At 42.3% G+C, this 15256-nt stretch overlaps 1 protein-coding gene across 2 annotated transcripts in view; it reads left to right on the forward strand.

Moving 5' to 3' along the window:
* ARFGEF1 (ARF guanine nucleotide exchange factor 1) overlaps positions 1-15256 on the forward strand; it is a 231009-nt gene that overhangs the window by 81063 nt on the left and 134690 nt on the right. For both annotated transcript variants that reach the window (XM_069731468.1, XM_069731469.1), the window contains exons 3-8: positions 2462-2618; positions 4526-4672; positions 7197-7376; positions 8786-9053; positions 9282-9395; positions 14767-14927. In XM_069731468.1, coding sequence (XP_069587569.1) covers positions 2462-2618; positions 4526-4672; positions 7197-7376; positions 8786-9053; positions 9282-9395; positions 14767-14927 — 1027 coding nt within the window. The remainder of the gene's footprint in view (positions 1-2461; positions 2619-4525; positions 4673-7196; positions 7377-8785; positions 9054-9281; positions 9396-14766; positions 14928-15256) is intronic.

Genomic DNA, 15256 nt, shown 5'->3' on the forward strand with positions numbered 1-15256 from the left:
CACAGATGGCACGCTCAGGACTGGCACACAAGCCCAGAGGCCAATATTAATCTCCCTTTTTTTCAGGGAGAATTTATAAAACCCCAAAAAAAATAAAATAGGCTTTCTATGGCCCACTATTTGTGAGAGAGATGGCACACTCAGGACTGGCACACAAGCCCAAAGGCCAATATTAATCTCCCACTGTATTTTTATCAGTGAGAATTTATACACCCCACAAAAAAAAATACAGAAAAATGAAAAGGCTTTCTATGGCCCACTATGTGAGAGAGATGGCACACACAGGGATGGCACTCTAGCAGAAATGCCAAATTGCCAATCTTAATCTCCCACCAAAAAAAAAAAAACAGGGAATGTCCTACAATTACTATCTCCCTGCCTGCAGTAATCTCAGCCAGGTATGGCAGGCAGCAATAAGGAGTGGACTGATGCACAAATGAAATAAAAAGTGTGGACAAACAAAAAAGATAGCTGTGCAGAAAGGAAGGAACAAGAGGATTTGTGCTTTGAAAAAAGCAGTTGGTTTGCACAGCGGCGTACACACAGCAATGCAGCTATCAGGGAGCCTTCTAGGGCAGCCCAATGAGCTACAGCGCTGAGGAAAAAAAAAAAAAAAAACTTCCACTGTCCCTGCACACCGAAGGTGGTGTTGGACAGTGCAAATCGCTGCAGCACAAGCGGTTTTGTGGTTAATGGACCCTGCCTAACGCTATCCCTGCTTCTGACAAAGCGGCAGCAACCTCTCCCTAAGCTCAGATCAGCAGCAGTAAGATGGCGGTCGGCGGGAACGCCTCTTTATAGCCCCTGTGACGTCGCAGACAGCAAGCCAATCACTGCAATGCCCTTCTCTAAGATGGTGGGGACCAGGACCTATGTCATCACGCTGCCCACACTCTGCGTTTACCTTCATTGGCTGAGAAATGGCGCTTTTCGCGTCATTGAAACGCGACTTTGGCGCGAAAGTCGCGTACCGCATGGCCGACCCCGCACAGGGGTCGGATCGGGTTTCATGAAACCCCGACTTAGCCAAAAGTCGGCGACTTTTGAAAATGTTCGACCCGTTTCGCTCAACCCTAGTCATTGCAATAACCTCGAAATTGGTGATCCAAACATGGAAAAAATGTGTGATCTTAAAGGGAATCCGTCAGCAGCTGAAGATAAGGACGGAGACCGATTCCCACAATGTGTCGCTTAGTTTACGGGGTGCAGTTGTGATAAAATCGCTGTTTTTCTGCTGCAGAGCTCAGAATGCTGCACTGTGTATAACCTCTCACACACTTTCTGTGTATATTGACTGCTGCTCATCAGTGGAGGGGGCATGCTTGGATCAAGAGGCACGATGCACCTAGTCCTGTAGTGATAATCTGCAGAAAACCACAGATTTTTATTGCAACCGCACACAGCCTAGTAAGTGACACTTTCCCGGAATCAGGGTATCAGTCCCTACATTATGCTGCTCTTGGATTACATAGAACCTGCTGACAGATTCCCCGTTAAGATGTAACCTGAGGAATCCCACCATGTTTCCCTGCAGAATGTATTGAGACCTCTGGCTGTCTTCTGATCATATCTTGTACAGCGTTGGCTGACTGCACACACCACTGAGCCACAGTTCACACCACGTTGTTGTGATTTTCAGCCACGTCACATTTTTAGGACAAGTTCCCATGATTATACTTTTGGTCTGAGTGCTGCCTGTATTTAAAAACCACAATGGACAGCATGTGGACCAATGTTATTCACTGGAGCAGAGCAGATTTCTAATACACTAGTGTGAACGTAGCCTTATATTATAGGCAAAAACAACTGATGCAAACGGAGGCATTTTATAAAGCAGGTGTATCTGTGTGTTTTTGTTTTTCTTATACATGTACATTGTATTTGTTTTCTTTTTACTGATCACTGATCCGTTCTTTTTAAAAGACCAGTGCTGATGGGGGAGTACGAGGACCACGTGACTTGTTTAAAAACATGAAAAAAAAAAAACAGATGTAATCCGTTAGCCTCCATCTTTCAGTGCAATGTAATAAAAACATCTGCTTCTTTTTTTTATTTTTTTTTTAAATGGTGAAAACCCAGAGTTTATTTCATTTTTTTTTCTATCACCTGTTAAAACAAAATAATACGCCGAATAAAATATTTGCAGAAACGTATGTCATTGATACCCATGTGACTGCGTTTTCCCGTGATCTTTTATATAAATACAATCAAATCTATTCAAATATTTTTTTACAGTAGAAATGGATATGTCCAGATGCCACCCAAACGTGGTGTGAACCAGGCCTTCCGGGCCCAGTTTGGTAGCAGCTGGTGTATTGGTTGCCGGTTTGGCTTCTCTCTGTATTGGAGGCTTCCTTGGTACGGAAGCGCGGGTGACATGTTGGGCATAGACCGTGTGATGGCGCACATACAGAGGTGGGCTGCGTATTAATTGTCACTTATTTTCTTCCTATTCTCCCAGTCCTCCCCAAGGAGACGGAAAGGCCGGGTCTAGTACTCTCCCACCTGTGAAGTCCAAGGCAACTTTTATTGAAGCCGACAAATACTTTTTACCCTTCGAGCTTGCATGCCAGTCCAAATGCCCGCGGATTGTAAGCACGTCTCTGGATTGTTTGCAGGTCTGTATTTGGCTCTAATTTATTCTTCTGACTTTTTTTTATTATCAGTCAGAGGAGTCTGTCATTTTCTTTATGATCACAAGAGCAATTTCCGTGCCGGTTAGAATGATAAAACACAAGTGAAAATACACTCCAACCTCCCCTCCATATACACTTTAAGTTGCAGAGAAAAAGTAACTTTAATGCTGTATGCAAATGTGTTGTCAGGTGCTCTGAAGATGGTCCTAACTTGGCTAATGTGCGGGGTCTCCACGGAAAACTCCACCGCACGCCTCCCCATTGGCTTTGATTGAAGTTTGTACGGTTCTCATAGGTTGTGTTTTGCAATGAAGTCTGCTCAGGTAGTCACATCTGTGATGTGTCGGAGTCCTGCGCATGGACCAGGCAAGGTGCTCATGGACCAGGCAAGGTGCTCATGGACCAGGCAAGGTGCTCATGGACCAGGCAAGGTGCGCATGGACCAGGCAAGGTGCGCATGGACCAGGCAAGGTGCGCATGGACCAGGCAAGGTGCGCATGGACCAGGCAAGGTGCGCATGGACCAGGCAAGGTGCGCATGGACCAGGCAAGGTGCGCATGGACCAGGCAAGATGCGCATGGACCAGGCAAGGTGCTCATGGACCAGGCAAGGTGCTCATGGACCAGGCAAGGAGCTCATGGTGCGTGTATGGAAGTATGAAACACCTGGGGGAACTGCCCGTGTCAGACACGACCGAAGGCTGCCACTAGGCCTTTCAGCTCATTACATTCCCATATTGCTGCAAACTGCGCAGCAGAAGAACTGGCTAATTGTAATACACTCCCCAACATTGGAATCGTAACGCCAAGAAGGAAACGTTGTGGCATTATGAGAATCATGGGATGGCTAGACCTGATAATGATATGCAAATGATGAAGAAAGCAAAAGCAACATCTTCTTAACATCTCAGTTTATCCAGTATTGAGTCGGAGCGCCGTGTGCAGGAACATGACATTTCTCCAGGAGCTGTTCATCAGCATGACTACTCCAAGCCGCATGTTGCCTGTGCTCCTGCGAGCAGCCTGTGGGGCCTAAACGTGCTACCATGGGCTTCAGCGTCTGCAGACTCGACTCCCATCAAACATATCTAGGACGTAATAGACCAGCAATGCCAAAGGGAACTGCCATCCTGATGATTTGCCTGCCCATTTGCATTATTCAGCATTCCAACAGACAACCATTAGAAAAGCTCTTCAAGGACCTCTTTTTTTTCTTTTTTTTCTTTTTTTAACCTAAATATGTTTGTACTGTAGTGTGAATGTATGTTCGCCCACCGTCGTCTTCTGAGATCCAGCGCCGTTCTGCTTCACCTCTCGGTGACGTCACCGCTCTGCAGGCTCTCCAGGTCTCTCTAAGCTCTGAGTGAGCCGTAAGTCCCTCTTACACTGTTAGCCATTGGTGTCTTGTGCCCCTCCAGACACATCCATTATAGTCACCTCTGGGTCACACAGAGCTCAGTGTGACCTGGAGAGCCTGCAGAGCGGTGACGTCGCTGAGAAGAGGAGCAGAACAGCGCTGGATCCCGGAGAAGGCAGCGGCACACGAGTATGATAACACACAGACACTGCACTACATGTACAGATTTAGGGGGGGAAAGTTCAGTGTTCATGGGAAGACCACCCTAATAACCTCACTGATGGCAGCCATGGTGTGTAGGTATGGGGATTTCTGTGTGTGGTGCTCATACTTGATGAAAATGGGAACAACATTTTCAAAACCTCTCAATATTAAGTATCAATTCCATGTTGATTAACACATCTATTTACCCTGTGATTTCCACAATTCCAGGACTTTCCAGAAATTCATATTTTAAATTTCTCTATTCTAAAATCTGTACGATTTTACGCATTGTAGGGTTGAATGCTTACAATGAGTATTTTTTTTCCCAGAAACTTATTGCATATGGACACTTGACTGGCAATGCTCCCGATAGCACAACACCCGGCAAGAAATTAATCGACAGGATTATCGAAACTATATGTGGCTGTTTCCAAGGACCCCAGACAGATGAAGACGTCCAGCTGCAGATCATAAAGGTGGTGTACCTGGTGTAAATGCTGCGGCTTCTCAGCTCCGGTCTGTAGCTTATGATCGCCTAAAGTGAAGCAGCTTTTCCAAAAAGATTTTATTTTATTTTTTTTTTTCAAGAAAAGCTCAACCCGTTTTGCTCTGTCTCCTGGGAATCGTGGAATGAAGTGTAGTAATACATATTTCATAAGAATGTGTGTTTCTCTGTTCCACAGACATCAGGTGTGAGAACTGCAGCCGTGATGTGCTGTCATTTCATACACAGCGCAAAACCCCCTCCTCTTCTCCGCGTAACAGAGCTGCGGATATCATACAGACAGAAGCAAACGATTGTTCAACTCTGTTAGCGAGAGTTACGTTTTGATCACAGTCACAGAGAAGAGCCTCTGCATTAGCAGGGCAGTACAGCTGAGAATGCTCCTCTGGGGAAGGAAGAAGGAACAATATTATCAGCTGCCAGAGGGGGAAGGAGACTGATTTTGAACACAAGCTGTCAGAAACACTATTGGGCAAACATAGAAACCTTTTTTCTGTTAAAGTTTTATTTCCTTTTTACCGGAAACACTAGAAATTACTCAAAGATGGCTATTAATAGATGTTGGGTACAAAAATGATCATATTATACCCCCTTTAATGAATGCATTACTAATGATCCCCAGGATTGTGTGCTCTGAGGCTTATGGCCCAGTTTCTTGCTACAGTTGTGGCCAAAAGTATTGACACCCCTGCAATTCTGTCAGATAATACTCAGTTTCTTCCTGAAAATGATTGCAATCACAAATTATTTGGTATTATTATCTTCATTTAATTTGTCTTAAATGAAAAAACACAAAAGAGAATGAAGCAAAAAGCAAAACATTGATCATTTCACACAAAACTCCAAAAATGGGCCAGACAAAAGTATTGGCACCCTCAGCCTAATACTTGGTTGCACAACCTTTAGCCAAAATAACTGCGACCAACCGCTTCCGGTAACCATCAATGAGTTTCTTACAATGCTCTGCTGGAATTTTAGACCATTCTTCTTTGGCAAACTGCTCCAGGTCCCTGATATTTGAAGGGTGCCTTCTCCAAACTGCCATTTTTAGATCTCTCCACAGGTGATCTATGGGATTCAGGTCTGGACTCGTTGCTGGCCACCTTAGAAGTCTCCAGTGCTTTCTCTCAAACCATTTTCTAGTGCTTTTTGAAGTGTGTTTTGGGTCATTGTCCTGCTGGAAGACCCATGACCTCTGAGGGAGACCCAGCTTTCTTACACTGGGCCCTATATTATGCTGCAAAATTTGTTGGTAGTCTTCAGACTTCATAATGCCATGCACACGGTGAAGCAGTCCAGTGCCAGAGGCAGCAAAGCAACCCCAAAACATCGGGGAACCTCCACCATGTTTAACTGTAGGGACCGTGTTCTTTTGTTTGAATGCCTCTTTTTTTTCTCCTGTAAACTCTATGTTGATGTCTTTGCCCAAAAAGATCTACTTTTGTCTCATCTGACCAGAGAGCATTCTTCCAAAACGTTTTAGGCTTTTTCAGGTAAGTTTTGGCAAACTCCAGCCAGGCTTTTTTATGTCTCGGGGTAAGAAGTGGGGTCTTCCTGGGTCTCCTACCATACAGTCCCGTTTCATTCAGACGCCGACGGATAGTACCGGTTGACACTGTAGTTCCCTCGAACTGCAGGGCAGCTTGAACTTGTTTGGATGTTAGTCGAGGTTCTTTATCCAACATCCACACAATCTTGCGTTGAAATCTCTTGTCAATTTTTCTTTTCCGTCCACATCTAGGGAGGTTAGCCACAGTGCCATGGGCTTTAAACTTCTTGATGACACTGCGCACGGTAGACACAGGAACATTCAGGTCTTTGGAGATGGACTTGTAGCCTTGAGATTGCTCATGCTTCCTCACAATTTGGTTTCTCAAGTCCTCAGACAGGTCTTTGGTCTTTCTTTCCTCCATGCTCAATGTGGTACACACAAGGACACAGGACAGAGGTTGAGTCAACTTTAATCCATGTCAACTGGCTGCAAGTGTGATTTAGTTATTGCCAACACCTGTTAGGTGCCACAGGTAAGTTACAGGTGCTGTTAATTACACAAATTAGGGAAGCATCACATGATTTTTTGAACAGTGCCAATACTTTTGTCCATCCCCTTTTTTATGTTTGGTGTGGAATTATATCCAATTTGGCTTTAGGACAATTCTTTTTGTGTTTTTTCATTTAAGACAAATTAAGTGATGATAATAATAACAACAAAGAATTTGTGTTTGCAATCATTTTCAGGAAGAAACTGAGTATTATCTGACAGAATTGCAGGGGTGTCAATACTTTTGGCCACAACTGTATGTGTCTACCTTGGGATTTCACATCTTTTAAGGATTTAAGGACATGGTTGCAAGCTGTTGTAATTACCTTGATAAATTAATGTTGGCTTAGTTATGTTGAGTAATGGCAGCACTGGCACATCCAGACCACATTGGTAATATAGCGGGCGCTTTCTTGTGCAAATTCTATTTTATTTAATTTTTCTTTTTGCTTAGGCGCTGCTCACAGCTGTTACGTCACAGCACATCGAGATTCACGAAGGAACTGTGCTACAAGCAGTGAGAACATGCTACAACATCTACCTAGCCAGCAAAAATCTGGTCAATCAAACCACGGCCAAGGCGACCCTGACACAAATGCTCAACGTAATATTTGCACGTATGGAAAACCAAGCGGTAAGTGTCTGAAGTGGTCGTGCCACCTGCAGGACAACAACCCTGTTCTGCATCTCAGCGTCGACCCTCAGATCAGTTATTGCTTGTACGTCTCCGTTGCTCTGGATTCCTCGTCTGTTCTTCACAAGCGCTGAATTCTGTATAATCTGAGGACTGATCAGAGCAGGCGGATACTTGTTTACATCTCTTTAACTTCTGGGCAAAGAAAACCTTAGAAATCATGGTCTAGACAAAGAAGAGTTTCTCGTCTTCACATCTTGGCACAAAATGTCATTTTAGCCTCAAATTTAAGGTGTCTTCTTTAAAGGAGCAGTGAATCTCGTGACGAAAGATGAAAATATAGAGGATATCAGGATTTTTTTTAGTTTACCTGAATGAAAACCGAAAAAAACAAAATTTAGGATGTTAAATGGATTTTTCAAAAATGTTAAAATGTCTGAGGCCAGTGATTGGCTGCAGAGGTGATGTGAATGTATGGCCTGTCATCATCCCGGTGGGAGAAAACATACATAGCGCTACAGGAGGTAGTAGATATTATTATTATTTATTATAATAGCGCCATTTATTCCATGGCGCTTCACATATGAAGAGGGGTATACATAATAAAAACAAGTACAATAATCTTGAACAATAGAAGTCACAACTGGTACAGGAGGAGAGAGGACCCTGCCCGCGAGGGCTCACAATCTACAAGATATAGCAGGAGAGTTACTATAGTTTTTTTAATTTAGCTAATATCCGTGTTTTAGCCTAATTTTTGATAATTTTGGACACCACCGTTAATTTTCTCCAGCCCTTTCATTTTTCGATGACAAATGCCCGTGGGTACAGGGCTCATCCATGGGAGGCAAAGCTTCCCTCACATTCAGACTTGCTGGATTGGTTGCTGAGTTTCTCTGTGGATTCTCCACTATATGATTTTTGAGTTGTCACTTGGCGTTGGGCGTCCATAGATCAAGATAAAAAGCAGTGATGTTGTATTTGCCTCGATTTTACTAAAAGCGATTTTCACTTGACATTAAGGGAATGTGCACACGTTCAGGTTTTTTCGCGTTTTTTTGCGATAAAACTGCATTAGAAACTGCAGACATATGTATCCTATCATTTAGAATGCATTCTGCAATTTTTGTGCACATCGCGATAAAAAAAAAGCAGCATGTTCATTAATTTTGCGGTTTTTTTCCGCGTTTTTCCGGCTATTCTATGCATTTGGAAAAAATGCAAGAAAAAACGCATCAAAAACGCGAAAAAAACGCATGCGGATTTCTCGCAGAAATGTCAGGTTTTTGTCAGGAAAATTTCTGCCAGAAATCCTGACGTGTGCACATAGCCTAAAACATTTTATTTTGCCTGTGTCCAAAGAAGCTAAAATCCAAAAAGTGTGTGTAATATGTGACTTCCATTTTCAGCTCCAAGAAGCCAAACACATGGAGAAGGAACGGCACAAACAGCAGCATCATCTGCAGCACTCGCCGCTCAGCCACCATGAGCTGGAACTGCCGCAGATGAGGCACATCATGGAGCAGCCCGATCAGCTAAGCCGGGAGCAAGAAGCTGAAATGGACCGCCATCCCACCTATGTAGAAAGCACCCTCCAAGAAGAAGCAGAACAGGAAAATGGCTACCATACTCAAACCACAGAGAAGTCTGATGTGGATCAGTCTGCACACAATGAAGGTAGGAGGCCAAAACCTTCCTCCAGCCCATGTGTGTGGCTGTGGCCATGGGATGTCATGTATGTAGAGAATGTTTAGTAACTAAACTTTGCTATACTCAAGATTTACGGCAAGCCCTGTTCATTCAGTTACTAAATGTAGCACAGTTGGAGGCAACCAATCTGCATAAAAACCTACTTTGTGTTTTTTTAGTTGTATTTTAACCTCTTGCATGTATTTTTCTTCTTAGATCACGGAAAATCAAATCTGGTTGTAGCGGTAGATGGTGGTAATGAGCATGAAGAAAATGCCCAAACAGTCATTCAGAGTATAATCGAGGAAATGCTTCACGCCGTAGTAGGAGGTAAGATCTGATAGAACGCTGTTGTGTTAGTCTGTAAAGAGGACCTGTCACTTTCTCCCAAAAGTTGAGTTAAATACCTCGCAAAAATCCCTGAGCTTCCCTGATTCTGGCACTTTTTCCCCATTTTTCCTGCTCGTCATCGCTTCATTGTAGAGACATTCATATTCGCTGCTTTTGTAGTGCAGTATATGAAATCTAAAAAAAAATGCCTGGAAAGTCTTGTTAAATTGAGATATATATATAGATATACCGGTATATAGATATATATCTATATATATATATATATATATATATATATATCTATATACCGGTATATATATATATATATATATATATATATATATATATATATATATATATATATATATATATATATATATATATATATATATATCTCTATATATATATATATATATCTATATATATATCTATATATATATATATATATATATCTATATATATATCTATATATATATATATCTACAGTGGGGCAAAAAAGTATTTAGTCAGTCAGCAATAGTGCAAGTTCCACCACTTAAAAAGATGAGAGGCGTCTGTAATTTACATCATAGGTAGACCTCAACTATGGGAGACAAACTGAGAAAAAAAATCCAGAAAATCACATTGTCTGTTTTTTTAACATTTTATTTGCATATTATGGTGGAAAATAAGTATTTGGTCAGAAACAAAATTTCATCTCAATACTTTGTAATATATCCTTTGTTGGCAATGACAGAGGTCAAACGTTTTCTGTAAGTCTTCACAAGGTTGCCACACACTGTTGTTGGCCCATTCCTCCATGCAGATCTCCTCTAGAGCAGTGATGTTTTTGGCTTTTCGCTTGGCAACACGGACTTTCAACTCCCTCCAAAGGTTTTCTATAGGGTTGAGATCTGGAGACTGGCTAGGCCACTCCAGGACCTTGAAATGCTTCTTACCAAGCCACTCCTTCGTTGCCCTGGCGGTGTGCTTTGGATCATTGTCATGTTGAAAGACCCAGCCACATTTCATCTTCAATGCCCTTGCTGATGGAAGGAGGTTTGCACTCAAAATCTCACGATACATGGCCCCATTCATTCTTTCATGTACCCGGATCAGTCGTCCTGGCCCCTTTGCAGAGAAACAGCCCCAAAGCATGATGTTTCCACCACCATGCTTTACAGTAGGTATGGTGTTTGATGGATGCAACTCAGTATTCTTTTTCCTCCAAACACGTCAAGTTGTGTTTCTACCAAACAGTTCCAGTTTGGTTTCATCAGACCATAGGACATTCTCCCAAAACTCCTCTGGATCATCCAAATGCTCTCTAGCAAACTTCAGACAGGCCCGGACATGTACTGGCTTAAGCAGTGGGACACGTCTGGCACTGCAGGATCTGAGTCCATAGTGGCATAGTGTGTTACTTATGGTAGGCCTTGTTACATTGGTCCCAGCTCTCTGCAGTTCATTCACTAGGTCCCCCCGCGTGGTTCTGGAATTTTTGCTCACCGTTCTTGTGATCATTCTGACCCTACGGGGTGGGATTTTGCGTGGAGCCCCAGATCGAGGGAGATTATCAGTGGTCTTGTATGTCTTCCATTTTCTAATTATTGCTCCCACTGTTGATTTCTTCACTCCAAGCTGGTTGGCTATTGCAGATTCAGTCTTCCCAGCCTGGTGCAGGGCTACAATTTTGTTTCTGGTGTCCTTTGACAGCTCTTTGGTCTTCACCATAGTGGAGTTTGGAGTCAGACTGTTTGAGGGTGCGCACAGGTGTCTTTTTATACTGATAACAAGTTTAAACAGGTGCCATTACTACAGGTAATGAGTGGAGGAAAGAGGAGACTCTTAAAGAAGAAGTTACAGGTCTGTGAGAGCCAGAAATCTTGATTGTTTGTTTCTGACCAAATACTTATTTTCCACCATAATATGCAAAAAAAATGATAAAAAAACAGACAATGTGATTTTCTGGATTTTTTTTTCTCAGTTTGTCTCCCATAGTTGAGGTCTACCTATGATGTAAATTACAGACGCCTCTCATCTTTTTAAGTGGTGGAACTTGCACTATTGCTGACTGACTAAATACTTTTTTGCCCCACTGTATATATATATATATATATATATATATAATTTTTTTTTTTTTTATTTTTTTTTATTTTATTTATTTATTAGGAATTATATAAAAAATCAGGAAGTCAGGATGCTGAAATATATCTAATGCGTTTCAACCACTCGGTCTTAAAATACACATGACCAATTTAAAGCCACTCCGCAAAGATAACAAACAATTAGTCAACATATCTATAAATTATAGCAAACCAGTGAAAAATTGCACCTTACTAATAAATATACATTATATAATTGTGGAAACTCATGCCCTGGGGGCCTCTATACTTCATTTATTATTCATGTTGCTTCTATCTTTAGGTTTATTAACTCTCAAGATCCAAACCACTGGCAAGAACTTCTGCAGTCCCGGAAGTATTAGTAGACATTTTTCTTATAAATATCAGAGATCCGTCCTGCAATTCTGCTTTTCCATTTCCTATTAGTGCCTCCAATATACATTGAAGTTTATTGTGTGCAGATAATCCCATAAACATGAGTAGTATTACAGGTGATAAATGAGCTGATTTGGAATATTTGACATTTTTTTGTGGTTAGTTAGACCTGTTTTGGTAGTGAATTTGCCCACATTGCACTTATTGCCACTGAATTTAAAAACAAAAAAACCCTGCGTGACATAGCCAAGTTCTTATTATAGGTATTTGTACTAGCAAACAAACTTGGGGAGAACTATCTCTAAAAGACCTCCTTTTTTTGGCTAATACTCCTAAACTTAATTTGAGGATCTTTTCCAAAACATTATATCAGTGAATGTCGTAATAGAGATATGAATTGGGGAGCTGAAAACATTTTTTGCCGTTATGTGAAATCTTTGCTTTCAGTTGAACTGAGCATTTCTTCAGTCTTCTCTGAAGGTGATCGCTTTCACCCCTACATCCCAGATGCTGCTCGGCAGCGCCTGTGACTACTAGATCACCAGCGTAGCTGCCGAGCTTAGATTGGCAGTACCTGGGAGGGAGGGGTGAAAGCGTTCACCTACAGGGAATACTATAGAAATGCCTAGTTGGGCTGCAAGAAGAGATTCCACATACTGCGCTTCAGAACAAACAAATGTCAATATCTCTGCAGTGGAGTAACGCAGAGCAGAAAGCGGCGACACAGTCAAGGAGCCTGGACAAGTTTACAGGGTATTTTACGCCGCTTTTTTGTGCTGGTGACTGGTTCTCTTTAATATTGACTATATGTGGGTGCTCTTGTTCTCTTGAGGCGCCCATACATCTTCCGATACCGTTTCCTTCCCCCTCCATACACAGGAAGGCTCTTATATGCGTTCTCTATGAAGAGAGGGAATAAGGTGCTGTCAGACATCTCTGATGGCAGCTTGTCTCTTGTGGGAAGAATGGATCCAGTAACTTAAACCCCCAGCTGCCCAATTCATAAGTTTAGCACCAAACATTTCTGAATTTGGCCTACTTTCTGTTTGTGTCGGGTCACTTTTAAGGCCCATCACTATATTAATACCTTCGTTATTTGCAGCACATCATCCAGCATAGTCAGGGCAGATGTTAACAATAACGATGATATTTTCCGGGCATAAGTAAGTGTGATGAGCTGCCTACACGTGCCTTCTGCGACTGCTGATTGGCTTCTAGATTGCCGATTGGTTCTCCTTTTGTGGTGTAAATTTACCTTACGTACGTTTTTTTTTTAGTATTTTACTCTTTAGACCAGTTTCTCTTAATGTAACTGGAAATGAGAAGTTGCTTGTTACGGCACTTTGCCAATATGTGGTTGCTTTCTGCTCTCGCTCCCAGTCATAACGTGTCCTCTGCACCTAATTGGGTTAGTACATTTGGTAAAAGCCCTGACCAAGTGGGTAGTATCCACATGATAGCCCACAAACTCTCTGGACCCGCAGTGCAAACTTCACCTTGTCTGACCAGGAAGGTAACGATTGGGGAAAACAATCTGCCCCTGATAATATAAAGAACACTATATACGTCCTTGGTTAATGCCTGTGTTTGCGCTTCTGTTCCCTATGTCACTGCTGCAGGAATATGCAGTTTTTCAGTCATGGGATTCTAAGATCATTTAGATTATTGGTTGCTTACAGCACATTTTGTTCCCATCCATTTATTCCTGAGTGCACTTTGATGACCTATTCCAGGCCGACGGGTCCAGAATCCTGAGGACCTGGCCATTACCTGTCACTGCAGGTGTATTTGAGTTACACTTTGTGCGTTATTTTTTATTTGATGTTTAATAATGTTCATTTCTTATTTATTTTTGTTTACCCCAGTGGTCTGGAGTTTTAGGGATCTGAACTTGCTGTTGTGTTAAGCCCCCAGCATTCGATACTTTCTTCCTAGGCATACTGTCCCAAATGTGTTGCATCAAAATAATAGTTATGTTGCCCCCCGACACCCATTATAAAAAGAATGAATACTGAAAGCTTTCCGTTTGTTTGGCCTTTCTTTAACTTAATCGCCAACAGATTTTCCCAGGGTTCACATAAGGGCTATGACGCAGTAGTCACAGCGTAATATTATTATCCATGTTTTGAATCTTACAAATCTCTATTTTGCCATTTTAAATAGTATCTTGTCACCAGGTTTACCAATATAAGCTGCATACATTATTAAATCAGTCTTTTAGACCTGATGAGGCCGGTTTACTTACCGTTAAAGGGGTTTTGCGCATAGTGTTCTGGTTTTCAATTGCCAGCGCGTCGAGTTGAAATCATAAAATCAGAAGGTGCTCTCCCTCCCCTGGATCCAGCATCTGCTCTCCGCTGCTGCTTCAATCTTTATTTCATTGGCTGCAGTGAAGAATTCACAACTCCATTGCACATCACCGCTGCAGCCAATCACAAAGCTCAATGGATGTGCCGATATAGGGGACTTGAGTGTAGTTGCGCCAAATTTTGTGTGTTTTGGGAAAGTTGCTGTTTGTGAGAAGATTTCAAATCACTCACTAAACTGCACAAGCAAAATGGAAAACAAAAGAAAAAAAAGAAAAGGTGCAAATAGATTTATGAATTGGGTGTAAATAAAAAAGGCGCAAAACATACAAAACTAGACCTAAAACAGGCTCAAAGCCCATGATGAATTTGGGGCCTTGGACTTATGAGCGCTGACCATTTTTAGGTACAGCCTAGGATTATACAGTATTCCCATTTTGACACGGACTCACAACATAAGTACACGAGACTCTTCGTGTCTAAGAGATAAATATAAAAATGTATTCAGTTATATTGTAAAATCTGGTGAATTCATTAGACTGGCATTATTTTAATACACTTGCCTTTACTCCACTTTGTGCCCAGGTGATGAGACTGTCCATAATGAATGTACTGCAAGAACTACTGAAGACAGCAGCGATGGGGATGCTATTCATGCCAATGGCATTCCTGGCACGCCGATATCTATGGCATATACTCCCTCTCTACCGGATGACCGGCTTTCCATCAGCTCCAATGACACTCAGGCAAGGATGAGTTCGCTTTGCTGAAGTCCATATTCAGGAGACAGCGCTGCTGCAGATTTTGCTATTGTAGCTGTGCCATTTGTGGGATGTTACGGTAGGAGAACACTCAGTCACACATGCGTGCCCGGAGTAATTTCAGTCCCCGCTCATTGCACTGGGAGCGGCTGCTGTTGGCACACGGCGTGACTGACAGCGGGCACTACAGTGCATCAGCGCAGAACCGGCTGTCAGTCAGTGCTGTGACTGTCATTTCTCTTGGCACTCCTGTATGACTGAAAGCCAGCGCCTCATGCGAGGAATAAAGTCCATTTTCTCAGAGAGGCGCACTT

Source organism: Ranitomeya imitator, chromosome 6 (assembly GCF_032444005.1).
Source record: "Ranitomeya imitator isolate aRanImi1 chromosome 6, aRanImi1.pri, whole genome shotgun sequence".
In the NCBI taxonomy this organism is placed as follows: domain Eukaryota; kingdom Metazoa; phylum Chordata; class Amphibia; order Anura; family Dendrobatidae; genus Ranitomeya; species Ranitomeya imitator.